Source organism: Squalius cephalus (genome assembly GCF_949319135.1).
Source record: "Squalius cephalus genome assembly, chromosome: 17".
NCBI lineage: Eukaryota > Metazoa > Chordata > Actinopteri > Cypriniformes > Leuciscidae > Squalius > Squalius cephalus.
In genome coordinates, this window is record NC_137138.1 from 23,148,316 (window position 1) to 23,171,746 (window position 23,431).

Below are 23,431 nucleotides of genomic sequence, written 5' to 3' on the forward strand. Positions count from 1 at the left end.
AAATTAACAAGACAATATGTGCTTTCCACTGTAAAGTATTGATAGTTATGTTTTTCGACCCACAATTTAAAGTTAAAAGCAGTAAAAAGATGCAGATTATAGTTACATAGTTTTGTGTGTGTGTGTGTGTGTGTGTGTGTGTGTGTGTGTGTGTGTGTGTGTGTGTGCGCCTTAACCTAGATCTATTCATTGACCTTAGATATGCAAAAAATGTCACACACCTCAAAGCAATATAAATAGCTCAAACATTCGACAGAGTAATGGTTATGTTTTTATTCTGTGTTAAAAAATATACAATATTAATTTTAAAATGAATGTAATTGGCTGGTAAATTGTCAGGCCTAGTACATTAGCAGGATAATTGCTATACTCCTCCTTTCAACATTCAACAGTTTAATTTTTAAATATACAATTTTTTTTCTAGGGGTTTACGTGGACACGTGTTGTCCTCTTCTGTAATCCAGCTGGCAAATCCTTACACATTCTCCTATTGGTGAAAATAAAAAATAAGTTAATATTACTAAAAAGCTTATGAAATTCTCTCAGTGCTAAAGGATAAACAATTTTTGATTATTTTTTTATTTACCAAGCACGGGTTCTTGCACAGGCAATTTATACGATAGTTCTCATACAACACATAGTGAGTGGTGTGTTTCAGGTCCTGCATGTTTGTGCGGATCAACATGTTCCTCAGATGCACAAAATCATTGTGAGATGGATTCTCAACTATTGGAGAGAAAAGAGCACATATGTTGTTACATACATACAGTATACCCACCATATACAACCTCTCTGCTATTTTCCAAGATTTTGAACATAAAAAATTAGGTCTCTTCCTCTTTGTATGGGAAAGAGCAGCGTAATCCTTCACAGTTTCTTCCATGCATTTCATACAGATTGGAAACAACATTATAACGACAGACACAGTGAAATAATTTCTATTTTTGAGTGATCTATTCCTGTTATCTTAAATGTATATCAAGTATAAATGTAACATCTGATGGTGCGAGTGAACATACCCTCTGCAATCCCCCATGGATAGGCACGAGCTCGAACTCTTCTGCCATCTCTCTCTACTACTGTATTACTCCCAATAACAGCAAAAGGCATACTTCTCTATGAGAAGACATGGAAAAATTGTAGAGCTGTCACAAAAGGATTATATAAAATAACAAAAGCCAACAAGCTAAACCCTTGTGAAAAAGTACTCTTAATTGTATTGAATGTCAAATTTTAAAAGTATATTTTTAAAAAACTGTACTTGCAGATAATATAATATTAATGAAATAACTAAAGGGAGTACACTGTCATGACACACTTTTAAAAAGTGCACTTTATATGTCAAATAAAAACTTTAAATCATTACGTTTTAATAAACTTTTTTTGTACTTTAAAGAAGTACATATATTGATGTGTTGACTAACACATTAAAAGGACTGTCGTGTATTATCCGATATTACATTTAATGGAGATATATTTTAAATGTATTAAATTGCAACTTCATTATTACAAATGTGTAATTAAAAATATATTTAAATACATGACACAAGTTTCAATAGAAATGACATTAATGTATATTTTAGTTTACTATAAATGCTTGTGATTAAAAGTACATTTCACCATATTTCAAAAACAATAGAAGTAATTATGTAATTAACATATAAAGATGGACTTAAATCCTATTCTTAAGTGGGTCACAGTTCAACTAATTGCAGTTAATATAAATTGAAACTATAATATATCTTGTTTTAATTGTAAATAACCAATACATTTTTTTTAAGTATGTTATTTTTTGTGCTCAAGTGTTCTTCTTTTTCACAGGGAGAAAACAACTTGATGTCACGACTTATTTTTAAAAAGCAAAAAGCAAAATCTGTGACTTATTTCCAAAAGAAAATAATAGTGACCTGTAGTGCTGACCTTTACCTCTAGAACCAACTGCCTGAAGGGATCATTACTATGATCACAATCTGGGACCTGGAAGATCTTGATTTTGTTTTGGTCAATTTCTTTCAAAATCTATGGAAACAAATGCAATACATCACAGATTGCAGATCTGGTGGTGGTTGTTGACATTGGAAGTCATGTTCTCAAAATATCTATATGATACAGTTTTTGAAACATCCAAGTAGGCTTTCCCAGATTTTTAGTACATGTTAATTCTCACCTTGGCTTTCATATTGCATGTGTCTTTTGGAGTGAGGCTGTCTGCTTTAGCCAGCACAGGCACAATGTTGACCTTCTGATCCAGGGCCTTCATGAAGTTCACATCTATTGGTTTGAGACTGAGACAGCCCAAAGGACATCTGTTAACTGACTTCAGTCTATATGTTTATGGTTACTGAAATCCTGTGTTGAGAAGATGTCTTACCCATGGCCATGAGGTGAGATGAAGTACAAACAGCAGTGCACTCTGTTGTCCCTAATGTTTTTACGGTTCAGCCCGATCTCATCTCTGCGGTACTTCTCCATCTGCTGGTCTACATAATGAACTGCAGCCTTCCAGCTGGAACCAAAACCAATGTCTAAATAAAGACCTTGGAATGTGTACTAATTCCTGTTAACAGGCGGTCACTCATTAAGAGTAAAAGTAGAAAAATAAAGCTTGATATTTCTGAAAAAGCTTTTCAGCTGTTTGATGGCAACAACACATCAAAATATTTAAAGAATTGCTTCCTCATTTAAAAAAAACACATTTATTATTAATAGTACTTAACTATGTTTAAATTAATACAGTCACATAACCTAATAAAAGCTCACATGATGACCTGAATTTTATGCCAGAAGCCAATGTTGGGGTAACGCATTACAAGTTATGCGAGTTACGTAATCAGATTACTTTTTTCAAGTAACTAGTTAAGTAATGCATTACTTTTAAATTTACAAAAAAAATATCGAAGTTACTTTTTCAAATAAGTAACTCAAGTTACTTTGTTTTACAATGTATTGACTGACAGCTCTCCTGTCCCCATGTTGAGAGAAATAGTGATTGAAATGCAGAGGCGTGTCACAGTGTCTGGTTTGTGTTCCCCGGGTAAACACTAGAGGTCCTCTTCCTCCACGGTGTCATTCACTCATTTGACTACATTTCCCATCATCCTGTTCTGTCTATTCATTGATCATTGCACACAGCTGTTTCCCGTCACCTTGTTAGTTTCTGTGTATTTATACCCTTGCTGTTTCAGTGTTTGTTATGGAGTCCTTGTTTAATGTCACACCACTTCCTGAGGTTTCTTGTTTCTTGTTTCTTGTTTCTGGATTGCCTGTATGGATTTTGACCCTTGCCTGGACTGGATACGGATTACCCAATAAAATACTGCAATTGGATCTAACTTTTCCATGTGTGTATCGTGACAGAAGGACTCCATCATGTCTAGATCCAGCAGTGCGGGTTTCCGTATCCTTCCCCCTACTACTGGGAAGAGGAGAATGCAGCAGAGTGGGATTTCTCGATCTGGAGAGTCGGAGCCTCGTATGACGCTATTCAAGTGTTTTGCCTTGTGGGCTCGTAAGACTGAGGAGACCATGGCGGTCAGCTCCCCTGAACCCCCTTCCGTCAGCACAGTAGACACCTGGTCAATTAACACGCCTGTCCATAGACAATTTTTTGAGGGAACCCGTCTGGCCAGGTTTCCTGGGACCCGTGGAGGCCGCAGGGGAGGAGGTGGTAGATATGAACCCTGACACCACTCTCCGCTTCGGCCTCTTTTCAGCCCCGAACCAGAGCTGTCCAGCGGTTCCAAGTCTGAGCCAGGGTTTAACCCGGTGGTCCAGGGGGTCCCATCCAGCCCAGAGCCTGCACCTCACCATCATAAACGGAGGAGGAGGAGGAAGCAGGCGTCCACCGTCCCTCAAGACCCGGAGGCCGTCCCGGAACAGCCCGTTGTCGTCCCGGAGGCCGTGCCCGTGCAGCCCGCTGTCGCCCCGGAGCTGCCCACCATCAGTCCTGCCACGGCCAAGAGAGCTGTCTTCCTTTTTTATGCATTGGTGGTTCTGCATGCATGGAGGAAGCACATGAGTTCTGCCGATCCCGAGACTGTTCACGTCACGTCTGCCGATCCCGAGACTGTTCACGTCACGTCTGCCGATCCAGAGACTGTTCACGTCACGTCTGCCGATCCAGAGACTGTTCACGTCACGTCTGCCGATCCAGAGACTGTTCACGTCACGTCTGCCGATCCAGAGACTGTTCAGGTCACGTCTGCTGATCCAGAGACTGTTCAGGTCACGTCTGCCAATCCAGTGTCTCCGGACAAGATGGCTGCCGCCGAGCCAGTGTCTCCGGACAAGATGGCCGCCGCAGAGCCGGTGTCTGTTGCTGTTCCTGAGCCAGTGTCTGTTCCTGTTCCTGAGCCGGTGTCTGTTCCTGTTCCTCCGCCATGGCCGCCCGAGGGGTCGTCTCCGCTGTGGCTGCCCGAAGGGTCGTCTCCGCCATGGCCGCCTGAGGGAAAGTCTCCGCCCTGGCCGCCCGATGAACTGACGTTTCTGCCCTGGCCGTCGGCACAGCCTGCTTTGCCCTGGCCGCCCGAGGATAAGTCTCCACCCTGGTCGCTCGATGGACTGTCGTCTCCGCCCTGGTCACCCGATGGACTGTCGTTTCAGCCCTGGCCGACTGCACGACCTACTCCACCCGAGTCACCTGTTGAGCCATCCATCCCGTTTCCCATTCCCCTCCATGGACCTGGCCCTCCATCCCTCCCCCTGATATTCCACCATTTCACCTCCCTCCTGGACTCTTGTTTTGTTTGTTATGGAGCGTCTGGTAGCCGCTCTGTAGAGGGGGAGTAATGTCACAGTGTCTGGTTTGTGTTCCCCGGGTAAACACTAGAGGTCCTCTTCCTCCACGGTGTCATTCACTCATTTGACTACATTTCCCATCATCCTGTTCTGTCTATTCATTGATCATTGCACACAGCTGTTTCCCGTCACCTTGTTAGTTTCTGTGTATTTATACCCTTGCTGTTTCAGTGTTTGTTATGGAGTCCTTGTTTAATGTCACACCACTTCCTGAGGTTTCTTGCTTCTTGTTTCTTGTTTTGTTCTTGCTTGTTTCTTGTTTTTGTTCTTGTTTTTGGATTGCCTGTATGGATTTTGACCCTTGCCTGGACTGGATTACGAATACGGATTACCCAATAAAATACTGCAATTGGATCTACCTTTTCCATTTGTGTATCGTGACAAGGCGTTGTGTGCGCTGTGTGAACATGATGCTTTTTGTAGTTCTGAACTAAATGTGAGCATTTACTCTTCTCACTTGCACAGAACAGATTCCCTATTCATCAAAATGAATAAAAACAGTTAAGTGCAAACTTAGAATATTACGCAAACCTGCAATAATTAAATGTTAAATTACACAAATATACTTTACATATTTAAACACACTTTATTAACCAATGTCTTTGCTGCTGACCTTCGATGACCCAATTCAACCATACTAATAAGCAAAAATGACTTTAGATAAACATCATATTTGTGTTTCATTTTTTTGTTTTTATCGCTGAAGTAAGACCCTGCATTCTAAATAGTATGTGAGATTAGAATAAGTGTGTCCCAAAGCATAGTATGTTGAAAACTATATCAAAAGTCTGTGGATGATCTACTATTTCCGGTAGATTTTGCCCACAACCCATTGCGCTTTGGATTCAGAAGTACAAACACGAGTAAAAAGTGTTTAAAAACTACAAAACATGGCGGATGTGCGCGACCGACGGTGAGACGTTTAGATACAGGTTTGAGTGATTAATAATCAAAAGTTTAACCTGATAAAATGTAAATGTCTAAATGTACAAGTTCAATATCAACAAGTGCAACATAAACAAAAAATGACAGTGCAACTTTAACACTTAAGTACCTTTCATTATTATTAATGGCATCTCCAAATCCAGGGGTGTCGATAACAGTAAGCCTTAGATTCACTCCCTCTTCTACAATGTCTACGGTGCTCTTTGTTATTGACACTGTCCGAGCTATCTTCTCTGTGAGACAGAAATGGATGCATTTCACAACAGATCTTCTCTGCATGAGTTTTGGATGCCTTGTCCTTAATTAATTCAGCACTGCTTTTATAAGTAGAATGAATACAATTTCTGTTTAGTAATGTTAAGCGTACCTGAAACATCAGGCATGCATCTGTCCGTATAGAGGTTTGTGAGGAAAAGGCTGTTGACAAGAGTGGATTTGCCTAAGCCAGACTCACCTAAACAATAATAATTAAAATAATAAATAATTTTAAGATTAAAGTTTAGTTCATAAAACGTGCATTGACTGTAAAGACTTTTACATTGTTATGAAAAAATGTATATTCATATTTTAAACTTTTAAAGAATCCTGAAAAAAAAAAGGTTTTAAACTTTAAACATTTCAAACGTTTCAACAGTTTTCAACATTGATAATAATAATAAATGTTTCTTGAGCAGCAAATCAGCATATTTGAATGATTTCTGAAGGATCATGTGACACTGAGCATAAGAGACTTCTTTCAAAAACAGTATAGTTTGTGTTTCTTACCAACAACCATCAGATTGAACACAAATCCTTTTTTCACCGCTTTCTGTCGGACTTGGTTCGGCAGTGTCACAACACCAACATATTCCTGGGAGGGACAATAAAAAATGATCTGTACGGTATATCCCATCATCCGTCTTTTTTAAATGTGTAATACTATTTCACAATTTATTTTTTCCTGTATTTTTGATCAAATAAGACACTTCCGCATGTGTGTTACTATACCTCTGAGGAGTCATACGGGTCAAAGCAGCCCTTGCGTCTAAGAGGTGATTTCTCATCAATGGGACGAGTCTTTTGTTCATGAGGAGATGAGGATGAGCAGAATGCGTCAGAGCAAAGGATACATTTATCTTCGTCCTCTGCTTGAGTGGAGTCAAGTAGAGAAGTGTCAGGATCCATGGGGAGACTCTCCATTCCAGAGTCATCCAGCATTAGGGAAAACTAGCAGAAAGGCAGATCGATTGAATGTGGTGATTGACAGCTTACACTGAGTACATACTTATTCCTAAATTGTTTTAAAGCTTTTTAATGCAATTATATGACCTACCTCCTCAACTAAGGCAGATATTCATGGTAAGATGATGTGGCATGGGATATAGACACAATAATAATGTTAATCATTTCCTTGACACTTACTATATAGCATACAGTGTTTATTCTCTATAACAACAGCAATTTGCTGTAAGATTAAAGAACATTTATTTGAATCACAAACATAAACATTTAACATATGTATTGATACCTTGAAGGTTGATGTCCTCAATCTGTAAACCATCTAGAAGATTAATAGACACTGTGGATTTTTAATAGACGCTGTTAGACTTTACTGTTTTTATGTTTGTGGTGATATGATGTTTTAAAATATGCAGTGATTAGGCTAAAATTAGCTAACCTCTTATTTCCCATTCAAGTTCATTTAATAACCTTGTGACTAAATCCAAACCTAGTGATACATCAGATACAGTGCTATGCATAAGTTTAGACACCCATACTAAAGTTGACTAAAAAGAGGAATAAAAAATCATCTGCACAGCTTAAAATAGCTGCACATCATCACACAGCCTTCACCATACCTAGAGATTGGCATGGTTTTATTTCAGTTAGCCTAATAGCTAGTTTGATTTGCATTGAGAGATGATCTTATGGAAAGTACCCCATGCCAATCTCTAGGTATGGTAAAGGTTATGTGATGATGTGGGGCTATTTTAATTCCAAAGGCCAAGGAAACTTTATCAGGATGCATAGTATCCTGGATCCATGAAGTAACTGGCCTTTAAAAATAAAAATCTGCCTGCCTCTATGGGAATTTAACATAGGGGTGTCCAAACTTATGCACCCTGTATTTTAAGGAAGAACATTTATTTATTTACGATACATTATTCATTCACAAAGAAAATTGGTGTCCTTAAAGGTTGGATGTTTCCTAATTTTTTAAATTAAGGCATTAAGTTCAATTTCCAAAAGATAATTTTTTATTCCTCTTTTTAGTCAACTTTAGCATGGGTGTCTAAACTTATGCATAGCACTGTATGTATCCTAGTGATACTTTGATATGTAACGTTAGCCTGCTGTACACCCGAAGCGCTTTACAGTCATATCAGGGGGTCTCTCCTCAACCACCACCAGTGTGCAGCACACACTTGGACTAACTAGTTAAAGATAATTGAAAATAAACGCCCTCTCAAGTCCAAATGTAATGCGAAGAACTCGTAATCAGGACTTCAGAAGTGGGATGTAGGAAATTTCCGATAGCATGTGAAGGCAGTATTATTATGCTAGTTTTGCCTAAAGGAATGAGCTTGCGATGAACTCCCCATTAAAAAAAAAAAAAAAAAAAAAATATATATATATATATATATATATTATAGTAAAAGTGTAGTAACCATGTTTTTTTTTTCATGTAGTTTATTATAGTAAAAAAATAAATAATAAAAATATATATTTATATTATAGTAAAAGTGTAGTAACCATGTTTTTTTGGGGCAGATTGATTTTAATTTGTATAGCCGAACCAGTTTTTCCACAAATACCATGGTTAACTATTAGTCCAGTCATTTTATGAAAAAAGGTTGAACAAATTGCAACAGAAGCAAACTCAACTGATTTTGTATCCTCAATATGTCCAGAGTAAGAAAAAAAAGGCCCGAAGAATCCCATTAGGGGAAAGTTTCGAAAAAGACCAAAATATACCCTATTCATACGCCTATTCATTCTTTTTCTTATGTGAATAGGGTAAAAATTGTAACCTTTAGATATCACCATGAAAATTACTGAGTTGATTACTTACATCAAGACAAACAAAAATTAGTTTGTTAACATGGACAAACGGTGCATAATCTAATTACGTATGTGCTAATTTGCATAAATACCACAACAGATCTAAACATTGGGTATAGCCAGGTGAAAATGTCTTGTTGAATCTTGTTGACATATAACAGTAAAATAATTAATGTTAAGGTCTGAATGGAACCCATTTAGGCTACCCATAACATTAATACATAGAGTCAGGAAGAAGTACTTTAAACCAGCCTTTATTAATTTTTAAGAGATTGGGTTTGGGGCTGGGTCCGTGGGACTGTTTCTGGGGGACAAGTCTGAGGGAAGAACAGGAGACAATGGTAAGGAGAATGCAGAAGACAAAAGGTAAGTAAAATAAAAAGTGAATCCCCAGAAACAGTCCCACGGATCCAGCCCCAAACCCCATCTCTGCAATAATAATTAATAAAGGCTGGTTTAAAGTATCTTCTTCCTGCCTCTATGCATTAATGTCATGGGTAGCCTAAATGGGTTCCATTCAGACTTTTAACATTAAGTATTTTACTGTACTGTTATATATCAACAAGATTCAACAAGACATTTTCACCTGGCTATAGCAGCTACCCAGTCATGTTTAGATCTGTTGTGGTATTTATTAGCATACTTAATTAGATTATGCACCGTTTGTCCATGTTAACAAACAATTTTAAAAAAACTTGTAATACATTTTTTGTTTGTCTTGATGTAAGTAATCAACTCAGTAATTTTCATGGTGATATCTAAAGGTTAAAATTTTTACCCTATTCACATGAGAAAAAGAATGAATAACGTTAGGCGTATGATTATGAATAGGCTATATTTGGGTCTTTTTCGAAACTTTCCCCTAATGGGATTCTTCGGGACTTTTTTTTTTCCTTACCCAGGACATATTGAGGATACAAAATCAGTTGAGTTTGCTTCTGTTGCAATTTGTTCAAGGTGGACCCCCATTTTGGCTTAAAATGACTGGACTATGGTTAGTGTAGCAAAACCATGTCCCGTCAACCAACTCAACTCGTTACAAATTACAGTTCAAAACAACATAAGAGTTTATCGGCTGTAAAATGTCCGACAGACAGTGGTAAATGTGTAAAATAATTGTAAATTTATGAAATAATTGTAGCATTTCCTACTTGTAAAGGATCCTACTTGCATCTGTTTCGGTGACCGAAATGAACCGTTAAACCGTCGACTCAAACGAAATCAAATGAAAACATGACATTTATTCGTTCCGCCATGGACTTTCACAGTTTCTGACACGTGTAACACAATTAGGCATACAGCTACATAAATGAAAAAAAAAAAAATTATAAATTAAAATGAGATGTACAATCGTACTTTTTTTATAAAATATTTTTTTTTATCTTAAATTTATAATACTGTTGTTCTCAAGAACAATCTAGCACCTTTGTGTCTGAGATCAAATTATTGCAGCAGATTGTACAACCAATAGCTTGTCAAACATATGCAGCGACCCCAATATATTTAAAGTCCCCCTGTGGTGAAAAATCAAGGTTTTAATATTGTTTATGTCTATCAGTCTATGTGGTGTTTTTAATATGCTTTAAGACAAATCATGTGTAAACTCATAAGTCAGCTCCACTTCTGAGTATTTTCTCCTTAAATCTGCAGTGAACCAAAGACAGTCTCAAAAATGGGGTGTGAAATCGCTGGTGTTTCTGACATCACAAACTACCTTGTAATCATCTTCAACAAATGGATCTCCGAGAAACATGTCATTTTGGTGATCTGCTGATTGATGATTGACTACAGGGGGACTTTAAAATGTACGAATGTCTTTGCATTACATAAGAAAACATAATATAAAATGACATTTATTCTAATTAATTATTATACCACAAACATATCAAGCAAAACATTTCACAAAAATAAGTTTTAAATCATAAAACAATAGATATTCTTTTTAAAATTAAGACAAAACGAGTAAAAGGCATTGCAAAAAAATGGCTCATAAAAGTGAATTCACTGAGAGAAGCATGTAATGGCATTCATATTTAAGTGGGGTCACTGTAATGAAAATACTGTTGTCTGCTATATAATAGGGTGACCATACGTCCTGTTTTTCCAGGACATGTCTGGCCAGGATTTTCGAGATCGCCCAAAATGTCCGGGATTCGGTTTTTGCTTTCTACAGTCACCATTCATTATGTTTACATTATTACATTATTTGACACTGACACGTACGTGCCAGCTTTGCAGGTCATGCATTTTGCTTCACACGGATCCCGACCGAGACGAAAACACAGGAATTTTCTTAGCAATGTTAAAACACACATCAACCAATCACTTGTTTAGCGTTCATGTAAACACTACATTCAGATTCACCAATCGGAATTAATTCAGTCCTATTGAATCAAAAGGTGTGCATGTAAACAAAATAAATGGCGATAAAAAGCAAAAGCCGAATCCCGGATATTTTGGGCGATCTCAAAATCCTGGCCGGACATGTCCTGGAAAAAGAGGACGTATGTTCACCCTACTATATAAGCATGCCAAGTCTCAGCTTCGGCCTAACGCTGAGTTGTCCATTTGTTTCGAAGGAATCCCATAAGTTTGTTTTGGCTGGCTGTGGTTCTCCCAAAATGCTTGGCGGATCTTATCCACTTCCGACATCAGAGGAAGTCTCATCTCCAAGTGCATATGAAGGTTCTCCAGCCACTCCTCTAATTTGGCAAAAATGGGACTATAGAAAAGAATACGAAAAAAAAATGCCACGTTTCAGCAAATAAAATGTAGTTTGTAGTAGGGTTATGTAGATTAGTAAATGACAATCACCGTTTTTCAGCCTCCAAGGCACAACACAGAACTGCAATGGGAAAGAAAGCTTCAGGACATTCTTTGAAGCAGAAGCGCTCCAGGAATTCATCCACATTCAATCCAAACTCCTGCGTACGAGGGAGGTAATCCGGATCAGCATATACTCTTCCGATAATCTGTTATGGGAAATATATTTTCAGTTATAGGCCTATTTTTTAAATCAAAATGATGACTAAAAGTAGGGAAATATATAAGTCTACCTCACAAAGCACAATCCCGAATGAGAAAATGTCAACGTGTTCATCGTAGACTTTTCCTGCAGGTAAGAAATACTATTAGTATGTACAAAAAAAGTCACAATTAAATGGAGTCATTTCTACCCTGTCAATCTTATTACTTTGATAGCGGATTCATACCTTGGATCATTTCTGGTGCCATCCAGTAGGGGTTCCCCACCACCGTATACCGCTTTTTACGACAAAGCTTGTTCAATTTGGACATTAGTCCAGGAGAGGACGTCTTCTCTTCCTTCACAAGCTGGGCCAAACCAAAGTCGGCAACAACCACTGTCTGGTTCTGTGAGTAAAACTAGCACTGTCACACAATTCAGTTCGTTTAAAGACATGCTCTAGTTTATGAGTATTGACATGTACTCTGACCTTTCGAACAAAGCAGTTGTGCGAGTTCAGATCCCGATGGATGATATTCATTGAATGTAGGTAAGCCTTTATTGGACAGAGAGAACAAATTAATGTATGTACTAGGGCTGTCAAACGATTAATCGCGATTAATCGCATCCAAAATAAAAGTTTGTGTTTACATACTATATGTGTGTGTATGGAGTATAATTATTTTCTATATATAAATACACACACATACATATATATTTAAGAAAAATGTGTTATTTATATATAAAATATTTATATATAATATAAATTATATATAATATAAATATATATACACAGTATATACATGCAAATATTTCTTAAGTATATACATGCATGTGTGTGTATTTATATATAGAAAATAATTATACACCGTACACACACATATACTGTATATTATGTAAAAAAACAAACTTTTATTTTGGATGCGATTAATCGCGATTAATCGTTTGACAGCCCTAGTATATACATACATTATATGTATAGATATGGTAAAACAGCTTTCATATTTGGATGCTAACTAAACTTTAGCTTCAGATTTGTATTCCCAGTCAAGACATGTCTTTACATTAAAGAAATAAGGCATAGGGCGCAAGATAGAAGTACTATAGAAGTTGGATAGTAATGTACTGCTTGTACATTTAAAACTCAATGTTTTCTTCACATTTGATCTCTAATATTCTGCAAACACTCATCGCTCTTAATTACGTACCATTCCAGCGGCAATGTCCTTGGCATAGCTCACTCTAAGTTTCCAAGGGTGATCCCAGTCCTAAATTATGACACATAAATGAGTTTACTCACTCAGAACCACAAGAAAATGCTTTTTGCCAAGTAACATATGGACTTCATGCAAAGAAAGTATATCCAGGAAAGACAAAAACAGATCAAACCATCTTCTGGATGGTGTCCCTCAGCGTTCCTCCTTGCACATACTCAGAGATCAGGTTCAGCCGTTTGTCTTTGTAGAGAATGCCGATGAATTTCAAGACATTAGGATGTTCCAGGCATCTCATTACTTTGACCTGGAGCCAAGTAAGTTTTTATTAGAAAACAATCAATCTGCTGCTTAGGTGTCTGAGAAAGTAAAAACTACAACAAACCTCTTTCAGGAATGTCTTCTGAGTCTCATCATCAAACTGAAGAAGCTCCTTAATCACCATGACCTCGCCTGTTTCCAAATGTGTCACCTGACAACCCAAAGGAAGCAGTTTTTTGTAATCTGGTAATAGTTTGTGATCTCAAATGTATTAGTCAGCCCAGCCAGACTCATTGCTTTACCTTTATGGCTTGTCCAAAACAGCCTTTTCCCAAAACCTCGCCATATATTAGGTCGGATGGGCGGAAGATACGTTGTGTTTTGTCCAAAGCGTCAAAGCGCAGAGACTCTGATCGATTAATGTCTCTTCTATGGGAAAGAAGTGCGGCGTGACGTTGCGAGCATGGAGCTTTATCAATGCTGCAGCTGCGCCTGCAGAGGCAGACAAAGAAATTAACAATGTTAGTAAGCGCATGACAGAAATATGACCTTTTTTAATCATATTTTTTCATATTAACCAAAAAATGTTTTGATACTAAACTAGGATTTTGAATAGGGAGAATTCATATGGGAAATATATAGCATTCACAAACCTGTATGGTGGGTTTTTAAAAGTAGGGAATTTAAGATAGCTGAACTTTTTATGCAAATACAGAGGGATGTATTTGTATACAGCATTACAAAAGCTTCTGATTTTTTAATCAAATAACATTTACATTTTCTTATTTTTAGTCCTGTTATCCAGCAAAAATCTCTAAACACCCTTTAAAAATAGCCTACATGAAAAGCAAAAATACTTTAAAGGGATAGTTAATCCAAAAACTCATTCCAAACCCCTTCGAAACCCAAATTTTTATATTTTAATGAAACCTGAGAGTCTTCTGTCAAAACTTAGAAGATCTAAAAAAAACATTGGTTTAATGCAAGTCTTGTGAAGAGATATGATCGCTTTATATTATGAACAGTTACATTCAGGCTTTTATTTACATCCAAACAATAAGCGACACACATACCTCACATATGGAAAACACAGAAGCTCAAACGTGTGTGTGTGTGATGCACAAGAACCAATAAGGTTTTCTAGTGCTTGATGCATGCATGAGCTTCCATGTTTACCATATGTGATGTGCTTTGGTGAACGCACAACATGCTCCTGGATCAACATCTTTGTTGATCCTGACCTGGAACGACTTTTCAATCAACCAATCAGATTTGAGGGACAAGTTTACGGTTAAAGTTTAGGCTTACAATCAGGGTTAGGTGCTTCTATATCAGTGTGATTCACCTATAATTTCCCTAGTTTTATGGTTGTGATAAAATTTTCGGATGGGAATGTTGTTCCAGGATGAATAAAATATGTTGACCCAGGAACATGACTTGCTTATCAAAATCATGGCGACTAATGTACTTTATACATGTGTTTTTATATGTGAATAAAAGCCTAAATTTAACTGTTCATTACATAAAGTGAATGTATCTCTTCAAAAGACTTGAACTGAAATATGAATTTATTTTTACATCATCTTTATGACCTTTTTAGTATCTTCTTAGTTTTGGTTAACAGGACTTTTAATAGATGGACAGAAACCTCTCAGGTTTCACTGAAAATATCTTAATATGTGTTTGGATGATTAACCAAACTCTTATGGGTTTGGAATGACACGAGTGCGAGTAAATCATGGCTGATTTTTTAGTTTTTGGGTGAACTATCCCTTTAAGATATTGAGAGTTGTTTTCAGAGAATATATCATGAATAAATTTTTTTCTTGTTTTAAGTGTAATTTAAAAAAAATGTAAATAACAAAAATGATCACTGAGGGGGAAAAACTTAATTAATTCAGGATGCATTATCTGAAAATCAGCCTAATTTTGCTTCTCAAAAAAATTATTTTGCTTAGATGTTTAGATATTTTTACCTGAAAGCAAGAAAAAACGTATTATCAGAAAACACTTTTAGTTTCACATGTAAAAGAAAATTAAAAACTGATAGAACCAAAATTCGTACAGAATATTTGTGGATCGAGAGCTTATTCGTCTGCTGCTGGGAAGGGAAAATAAACCTAGTTTTCCAGGCTTGTCCAGTTCTTCTCCCAGCAGGCCAGATAGGTCCTCCTGTTTTGTGAGGTTTTTAGGGTCATGTTCAATCGTGATTTGTAGCCAATGCTCTGTGTCATGAATCACCAGATCTATCTGTTAAAAATGAAGAGATAAAAGGAAAAATGGTGAAATGAGATGCGTCATGCAGATTATCTGTATTATTGTCTTATCTCAGTCACTGGACCGACCTCACTGAGTGGAATGTTCTGGACAGAGATTCCATTGATCTCAAGAATCCTATCTCCAACATGGATTAAGGGCTTAACCTCCGGGCTCAGGTTATGCAAGTCCAGCCTGTCTCACATGGGAATTTTTTTGGGAAAGAAACTATCAATATTGATTGAATATAGTCATATTTTTAGTTGTGATTGTGTCTAAAATAATGACTCACTGAGACACGGTGATCAAATGGTCTGCATCAATCTTCTCCACAGTGAAGGATAAACCTTGCCTACTTTCTGCAGAGGGAGGAAATGACATCGATGTCACTGTATGTGGAAACTGTGAACATTTTTCTGACGAATGCTGCGTCGAAACCTTCTGGTAATGACAATGTCCACTAAGAGAGGAGAAGAAAAGAGACATAGATCATAAACCAGACAAAACGGAGGAACTTTTCCATCAAAAATCCTCACAAGATCAGTGTGTAATAAAATGATTTGACAAAAACCAACCAGTATAAATTGGTATAATCCACTAGGGAGAAAGAATCGCCATCTCCAATGAATATGCCGCAGCTTTCACAGAGAAAACACTCGGGGTGGTATTTATGCTTTCCAGCCACCTGCAGAGATGGAAGGAAAAGGCAAAGTCAGTCTATTATGTTCTAGTACTCTTGTACTCAGCTGAAACAGTGACGGAGGTGTTGAGGTGGAACAGGGCGGATGACATCATTCTACAGAAGTGAAGCAAGCACAATGAAAGGAAGTGAGATTCCGGTGGGAGGGTTCACCTCATCTGCCCTCAGGTCAAAGGAAACAGCGACAAAACACAAAAACTCCAAGCTAATCATCTCAAGATGAGAGATCAAATTACTGTTGCCGTTCAGTGAGTGAACTGTTGTTTGATTGTGTAATCTTCTAAAAGAATGCATGCATTCCTGAATCCACTGGGTTCACGCCCAGTGATCCAGTCTGTTCTGGTAAATTCCATTGCTTTCGGGAAAACAGATTATTCACAGATGTCTTGTTAGTGTAAATACTTAGCGGCACTCAGACATGGGGATGCTACTTTCTAGGCATTAGGAGCTGATAATTATATAATAGATAAGTATAAAATGCTTGATAATTATATAATAGATAAGTATAAAATGCTTGGTTAAAGTTTATGTTTAACAGTGTTATTCAATTAATAGTGTTTTTTAAAGATGAACTTTAATTAAACATTATTAGATGACAACAAAGGTAATCTAAATGTAAAAATAGAGGAAATGAGCATGCACAAATATCCAATATCAGCCAATACTAATAAACTACATTGTAAAAAAAATTTTTTTGTGGTTGTAAACATTGGAGAATATTTTACAAGAAAATACTATTTCAGTCTCCTTCAGAATTCAATGTGTTACCTGCCATTTCTTTGTAAATATTTGTGAAATTTACAAAAAGTAAATCCTATGGCAATTTCTTTTCAGTGTATATGGTACCGATATACTGTTCATCAAATCAGTTCCACCTCTAATCACACATTTATAATGTTTATGAATTTCATTATCAATGTAATGTTCTAGCTTCTTACCATAATGAGACCGGTGGTGATAGACTCTGAGCAGCCGTGGCACTGCTCCCCAAATCGTGAACAGTAATCTTTCTTACAGAAGAACTGTCCATCTCTTTCATAGTACCAGTGCGAAAGAACAGAATTACATTCACAACACCTAACAAAAAGAGAGAAAAAGAGAGAGAAATAATAAAAGATTATATATACATAGTTCTGTCATGACGACTCTCGAAGTGTTTGGCATGGTAATGGAAATGACCATGTTGATATATTTGGTCTTGGCGGAATAGATCTGCTGCGCTGTTATTGCTGGTGCTGTTGTTTATTGCAGCAGCTGCAGAGCAAGTACAGGACTTGCTACTGCCAATACACAACACACTGTTGAGAGCAAGTAAGACATGCTGCTCCTGTACAGTATAGTGCACATTAATATTACCCGTGGCAGATCTATACAGGTGGAGCTGGGGAAGGTGGAGGGTTTCTGAAAGCGCGCTGCACTGCTATAGCAAATGCTAACCAAGTATTTGAAGGTTGAGCAGTGAGCTCATTGGCTACTGATACAGCAGGAACCAATCAGCATTGCCCTAAAGAGACCTGAGTTGAGGACCTGTCAGACTGCCCCATCTAGAGTTTCATGCTCTTAACTCTAGAATGCATAAAGGCAGTCAAATTGACCCAGCACGCTGTGATTCTGTGATTTTATCAATGAAAATATCTATTTATTTGATGTTCCACGGATTCTTCAAAAAAAAAAAAAAAAGTCTGCCCCTCATTAATGACTTTTCATGTTTCTTGGTCATAGGGTGCGAAACATTTTTTTTGTATCACTACTCCAAGAATGCATAAAGGGGGTCAAATTGACCTGTACTCATTTCCTGTGGAATTTTGACCCAACACAGTATTTTTGGATACATTTTTACTTTATGGATTACTTAAAAAAAATTTGACTTGATTTTTTGAGCTAAGAATTTGTCTCAGACACCAACCTTGTGTGTAAATATGTATATCTCCCTACTATGTACAGTCGGTGAAAAGCAACATGTGAGATGAGTAGTAGTACCGTTTTAATAAAACATTAGGCAAATAAAGTACCTGGATGAACTAGCCTACTATTTCTGACAAGATTCTGAAGTTAACATCCAATGGACACTTCACTATCCCATGAGGCCAGAGAGAGGAGTCGTGAGTGGCATACATGGCATGTCAACATGGCAATGGATGGAGTAGCCTAAATTTAGATTGCATTCACACATTCATGCTCGATAATATTATACTATACACAACACATGCATTTTTCTTTTAGAAGTCATGAATTTACTCATCAAATGTATAACCCACTCAGACAGTATGCAATTTCAGATGTTGAGTAGAGAAAGGCCACAGGAAAGGACAGCTGAAGGCCCAAACAAAGGAAGAGGTGCAAACTCGGTTATGCTTAGAAAGGTGCAACAATCTTAAGTGAAATGTTCTGCCTCTGTCTGAAAAGATCATTTTCACATGGTCTGGAGAGATATGTGGGGAGTGAAGGTTCAGAGTTAGACTAGAATATACTTTACAGTAGATCTAATTTAGTTTAGAGTTTGTTTAGAAAAAGTACAACTGCATTCAAAAAAAAGAGTACATTTCATCTTTTGCAATGGAAAAGGAAAAAGGACAGATAGACATGTTTCTGTATCATCAATTATTTTAATTATTTCATTAAAGGTGCTCTAAGCGATGTCACGTGTTTTTTAGGCCAAAACATTTTTTGTCACATACAGCAAACCTCTCCTCACTATCTGCTAGCTGCCTGTCACCTGAACACACTATAAAAAAACGCGGTCTCTGTAGACACCCCAGGCTCCACAAATGGCAAGAAAAAGAAACTGGGCTCACCCGCACCACGAAACATAACAAACTGTTCCAGCCAATAACCGACAAGAAGGATTTAGGGTGTGGTTTGGGGGGTTAGTGCGCGGATGAGGAGGAGGAAGGGTCTTAGCTAGCCTCAGTTTTGTTTAACAATACTTTAAACGTCAACAAGAAGTGACGTCACCCAACATCACTTAGAGCACCTTTAATACAACACCTATTTTTTTTATTTTTTTTTGGTGTGTGGAAGAAAACCATTAATTCCAAAACAGGTCATTTTGACCTCCTTTATGCATCTGTGCAAGTTTTACATTCTAGGATTAATTATTGTTAAAGGCCCATTCACACCAAGGATGATAATATGACGATAAAGATAGCTTTAAAAATCGTTCTAAATATAAAAGAATAGCAGAGTCCACAACAACGATAAGGGCACAGAGGAACGATTTCTTTGGAATCTCTTTCAGAACTTTTTTTTTCCAGCTGATGAACGATAAAAGCATTTACAGCCAGTCAGACTGGTTTAAGCATCCTTCTTTAAGGAGCTTGAGCATTTAAAGCGGTAGGCAACAGATCTGCTGCATGCTTATAATAAACAGAACAATATCGTACCTTGGTGTGAAAGCTAATATAGTTATCTTTCTTTGTATGAACGTGTCATGGTCATGTTTAGTTTGTTTCTCTGTCTTGTTTAGTTTAGTTTAGTTAAAGTTCTAGGCTGCATTCCAGTCCAAAATTGTCATGCCCTTCACTTGCTAACTTCCCTTTGTCTCGTTCACTCGGATGTACGTCATTGCTTACGTTGCACGAGTGCCCACTACTGGCGGAAACTGCAATGGGCTGAATTGAAACGTCCTAACCGTTGATCACTTGAAATCAGCTATGGAGTTGATTTATTATTATTATTATTTTTTCCCTTTAAGAATTTGTTTAATGCAGCATCCAAATGTATATAGGTGTGTTTGGGTTGTTTTAAATAAAAAAAAATTATAATTAATATAATAGTTGTTTGTTGTGGTGGTGATTAGACAAGATCTGTGGTGACGTCACAATCGTACTGCATTGTGGGACATATAGGTGCCTGAAGTGTACATATGAAGTATGTCAAAATAGAGGGAACAAGGGTCTGTCTGGGGCTGCGTTCCAGTCCACTTTTAGACACGCACTTGCAAACTTCCCTAAGCACTTCCCCTCGGGGGAATCCCTGCCGCCATTTTGAAGTGCGTTCCACTTCGTGAAGTGGACGAGGTAAGTTTATATGGACAGACCCTCGTTCCCTCGATTTTGACTCGATTTTGTCTACTTCATATGTACCTATATGTCCCACAATGCAGTACGATTGGGACGTCACCACAGAGCTCGTCTAATCACCACCACAACAGACAACTCTATGATATATTAATTATATATTTTTATTTATTTAAAACAACCCAAACACACCTATAAACATTTGGATGCTGCTTTAAACATATTCTTAAAGGGACATTTTTTTTTAAATAATAAATCAACTCCACAGCTGATTTCAAGTGATCAAGGGCTTAGGACGTTCCAATTCAGCCCATTGCAATTTCCACCAGTAGTGGGCACTCGTGCAACGTCAGCAATGACGTACATTCGAGTGATCAAGACGGAGGGAAGTTAGCGAGTGAAGGTCATGACAATTTTGGACTGGAACGCAACCCATATAAACTTCCCTCGTCCACTTCACGAAGTGGAACGCACTTCAAAATGGCGGCAGGGATTCCCCCGAGGGGAAGTGTTTAGGGAAGTTCCCAAGTGTGTGTCTAAAAGTGGACTGGAACGCAGCCCAAGTCATTCATTAGCTGTCATGGTTTCTAATTAGTTCACACCTGTTTCATGTTCCGTTGATTATCTTCCTCAGTGTATTTAAGCCCTCTCTTGCTTCAGTTCATTGTCATGTGTTAATGTTCTGTTGGTATGTGTATGCTATCACTCTTTGTGTTTATTAAAAGGTCTATTTCTCATTCATTCTGCGTCACACATTATCCTTTGGATTCAACTATGCTACCCCTGAAAGAACTGGCCTGAGTTGAATAAAATAAAATAAAATGCTAGAGCGAATTCCAGGGGCTTTTCCTCTCTTTCAACAACATCTGAGCAGGATGCCTGTCATGTGTTCCACAGCTGGTGGTTATCTGCTCTTCCATCCTTCCATTCAATAATATTCAGCCCTTTCACGGAAACACATACGCACAAATACACTTGTGTACACACACACACGTAAGCACACACCATGAAGTCTTAAACATAGCAAACAGAGAGCAGAAAAGCAGGGGTGTAAAGTACAGTAATTGTGCTCCATTAGTATACTTAAAGCGATAGTTCACCCAAAAATGAAAATTCTGTCATCATTTGCTCACCCTCAAGTTGTTCCAAACCTGTATGAGTTTCTTATGAGGAATGTGGGTAACCAAAAAGCTGATGGGCCCCATAGACTTCCATAGTATGGAGAAACAAATATACTATGGAAGTCAATGGGGCCGATCAACTGTTTGGTTACCCAACTTCTTCAAAATATCTTCTTTTGTGTTCAGCAGAAGAAAGAAATTCATACAGGTTTGGTACAACATGAGGGTGAGTAAATGATGACAACATTTTCATTTTTGGGTGAACTATCCCATTAAGTATTACTTTGGAGAATTTGCACTTTACTTGAGTGCTACTGAAACCTAAGTACTTGCACGTTTACTCAATTACATTTCCAAGCACAAGAATCATATTTTTTTACTCATAGACCTTCTGGGTACAAAGTTTTGCAGCATATTATTAATTCATTACTAAAAACTTTCTCATCTCAAATAAATAAATGGTTTCTGAGTAACATTTTGTGTGAATTGTAATTGAACTGGTTTGAGTTTGAGAGTCTCTTCAACAGTGCATTTTAAAAGTTAAGGAAACACTTTATAATAAGGTTCCATTTGTTCATATTAGGTAACTTTATTAGTTAACATGAACTAACAATGAAAAATACTTTTAAAGCATTTATGTTAATGTTATTTAATGGACCTGTGCTAACATGAACTAACAATTAACATTGTATTTTAATGTTAACAAAGATGAATAAATACTGTAACAAATGTATTCCTCATAGTTAGTTAATGTTAGTTAATGCAATATATATTGGTAACTAATATGACCTAATTTTAAAGTTAAATACTTTTCACTTTTAATTGCTCAAGTTCTGTTAAATGTGGAAACTCTTGATTTAACTAAAATATGCTTTGATACTTTGCAGATTTCATCCACTAGTCCACTAGTAACACTGCATTTTAACAGTTAGAATTCAGTGGAAACTAAAAACTCATTTATAATTCCTCTTTATACAAGTTTACCTGTACATTGTAATGAACTGCAAAATTCTATCTAAAAGTGTTATCATTCTTCTGCGTCACTTTGTTAAAACTAGATTCTCAGTAGAGAAGTAGGAGTGGACAGAACGGGAGTGAAACAAAGTCTGAATTCTTTTTATGTATTTACATAAACACAAACACAATTGTGCTTTTGTTGACTATGTCAAAGTGGACTCAACCCAGCTCACAAGACCACAACATTACAGCACATCTAATACAGTAACAAAGTTTTGTATTTAAGCTCGTATTTAACGAGTCCAAGAATCATGTAATCTTGTGACGATCTGAAAGAAGACTGTTGACAAAGAAGTTCCTGTTTTTGTTTTGACAAGAAATGCTCTGAGAGGCATGTAGCAACATCACTAAAACCATAGATGTGAGTCCATTTTAAAGAAACGAAGGAAAAAGACGAGAAAAAGAAATAGAAATTTCTGAGAAAACTTAACTAGTAAACAAAACGAGTCAAATTTTACCTTGCCTTCCCTCCTCTCCGGCAATACAGGTCCTGACAAGACTTGAGCATAGCAGCAGTGGTACAGCTCTACTAGTCCTCTTACTGACACCCGCTCATTTCAGGGGTGGAGTGGAGTGAAGTGGGAGGAGAGGAAAACAGTTGCAAAACAGACTCGAAAAGTTTTTCTTTCATATCTACATTATGCATCACTGAGCAATTGAACACTACTCTATTTCCTGCCAAGAGACTCAAATCCCTCCCACCCCTCCTAACTTTAGCTCACCTTCTTCAACTGCTTTGGTCTGCAGAAATAACACTGTCGGAGGATAGTGTTACCGAGCAGTGTCACCTGATGATCGCCATCATAAACTATATGACCGAGCAGAGACCTGCATTTAAATCATTCATGAAGAGAGGGTTTGTGTTAGTGTGTTCATGCGAGAGAAATTGTGAAAGGATCTTGCTTTGGAACGACTCGCCAAATATTTGTTTCTGGACCACTTGCATCAGGAGTGGAACCAGCGAAGCAATTTCTATTTCTCGAAAGAATGTTTGCTGTCAGAATTAAAACTGGTGTAATCTAAAATACTCTGAAAAGCTATATTGGCCGAAACACTTTACAATAAGGTTCTATTTGTTATTGCCTAGTTAGTTA

General features: G+C 37.3%; 2 protein-coding genes across 5 annotated transcripts; both read right to left on the reverse strand.

The window, feature by feature from the left end:
* Window positions 1–421: 421 nt before the first annotated feature.
* LOC307174720 (septin-4) lies at window positions 422–10,011 on the reverse strand. 3 transcript variants are annotated; one of them, XM_079898806.1, is made up of 12 exons: window positions 9,936–10,011; window positions 7,250–7,300; window positions 6,730–6,948; window positions 6,508–6,592; window positions 6,110–6,196; window positions 5,852–5,975; window positions 2,372–2,506; window positions 2,168–2,285; window positions 1,921–2,019; window positions 1,020–1,116; window positions 587–726; window positions 422–487 (listed from the first exon to the last, which is right to left on the reverse strand). In XM_079898806.1, exons 2-12 carry the CDS (start codon window positions 7,280–7,282, stop codon window positions 476–478), a joined length of 1,149 nt encoding a protein of 382 aa, XP_079754932.1. In that variant the 5' UTR covers window positions 7,283–7,300; window positions 9,936–10,011; the 3' UTR covers window positions 422–475. The 3 variants fall into 3 exon arrangements, with proteins under 3 accessions (XP_079754932.1, XP_079754933.1, XP_079754934.1); XM_079898807.1 differs by having other exon boundaries at window positions 1,927–2,019; window positions 9,936–10,010; XM_079898808.1 differs by lacking the exons at window positions 422–487; window positions 587–726 and having other exon boundaries at window positions 1,026–1,116; window positions 1,908–2,019; window positions 9,936–10,005.
* Window positions 10,003–23,009, reverse strand: limk1b (LIM domain kinase 1b). 2 transcript variants are annotated; one of them, XM_079898805.1, is made up of 16 exons: window positions 22,796–23,009; window positions 17,119–17,257; window positions 16,056–16,165; window positions 15,773–15,940; window positions 15,570–15,675; window positions 15,290–15,474; window positions 13,527–13,716; window positions 13,349–13,435; window positions 13,139–13,270; window positions 12,958–13,017; window positions 12,240–12,305; window positions 11,997–12,156; window positions 11,841–11,896; window positions 11,599–11,756; window positions 11,289–11,506; window positions 10,003–10,898 (listed from the first exon to the last, which is right to left on the reverse strand). In XM_079898805.1, the coding sequence occupies exons 1-15, from the start codon at window positions 22,843–22,845 to the stop codon at window positions 11,323–11,325; spliced, it is 1,851 nt and encodes a 616-aa protein (XP_079754931.1). In that variant the 5' UTR covers window positions 22,846–23,009; the 3' UTR covers window positions 10,003–10,898; window positions 11,289–11,322. The 2 variants fall into 2 exon arrangements, with proteins under 2 accessions (XP_079754931.1, XP_079754930.1); XM_079898804.1 differs by having other exon boundaries at window positions 10,003–11,506.
* Between the last annotated feature and the right edge of the window lie 422 nt (window positions 23,010–23,431).

What these genes read in the sequence shown, in the direction of transcription:
- limk1b (XM_079898805.1), bottom strand. Translation starts at nt 22,845, where the DNA reads ATGCTCAAGTCTTGTCAGGACCTGTATTGCCGGAGAGGAGGGAAGGCA. An exon ending in AGAAGACATTCCTGAAAGAG is followed by an intron (nt 13,271 to 13,348) that starts GTTTGTTGTAGT and finishes ACTTGGCTCCAG; the next exon opens with GTCAAAGTAATGAGATGCCT. An exon ending in ACAACTGCTTTGTTCGAAAG is followed by an intron (nt 12,157 to 12,239) that starts GTCAGAGTACAT and finishes TTTTACTCACAG; the next exon opens with AACCAGACAGTGGTTGTTGC.
- LOC307174720 (XM_079898806.1), bottom strand. Translation starts at nt 7,282, where the DNA reads ATGGTTTACAGATTGAGGACATCAACCTTCAAG. An exon ending in TGAGGACATCAACCTTCAAG is followed by an intron (nt 6,949 to 7,249) that starts GTATCAATACAT and finishes CCTTTCTGCTAG; the next exon opens with TTTTCCCTAATGCTGGATGA. An exon ending in GCCATTAATAATAATGAAAG is followed by an intron (nt 2,507 to 5,851) that starts GTACTTAAGTGT and finishes TTTTGGTTCCAG; the next exon opens with CTGGAAGGCTGCAGTTCATT.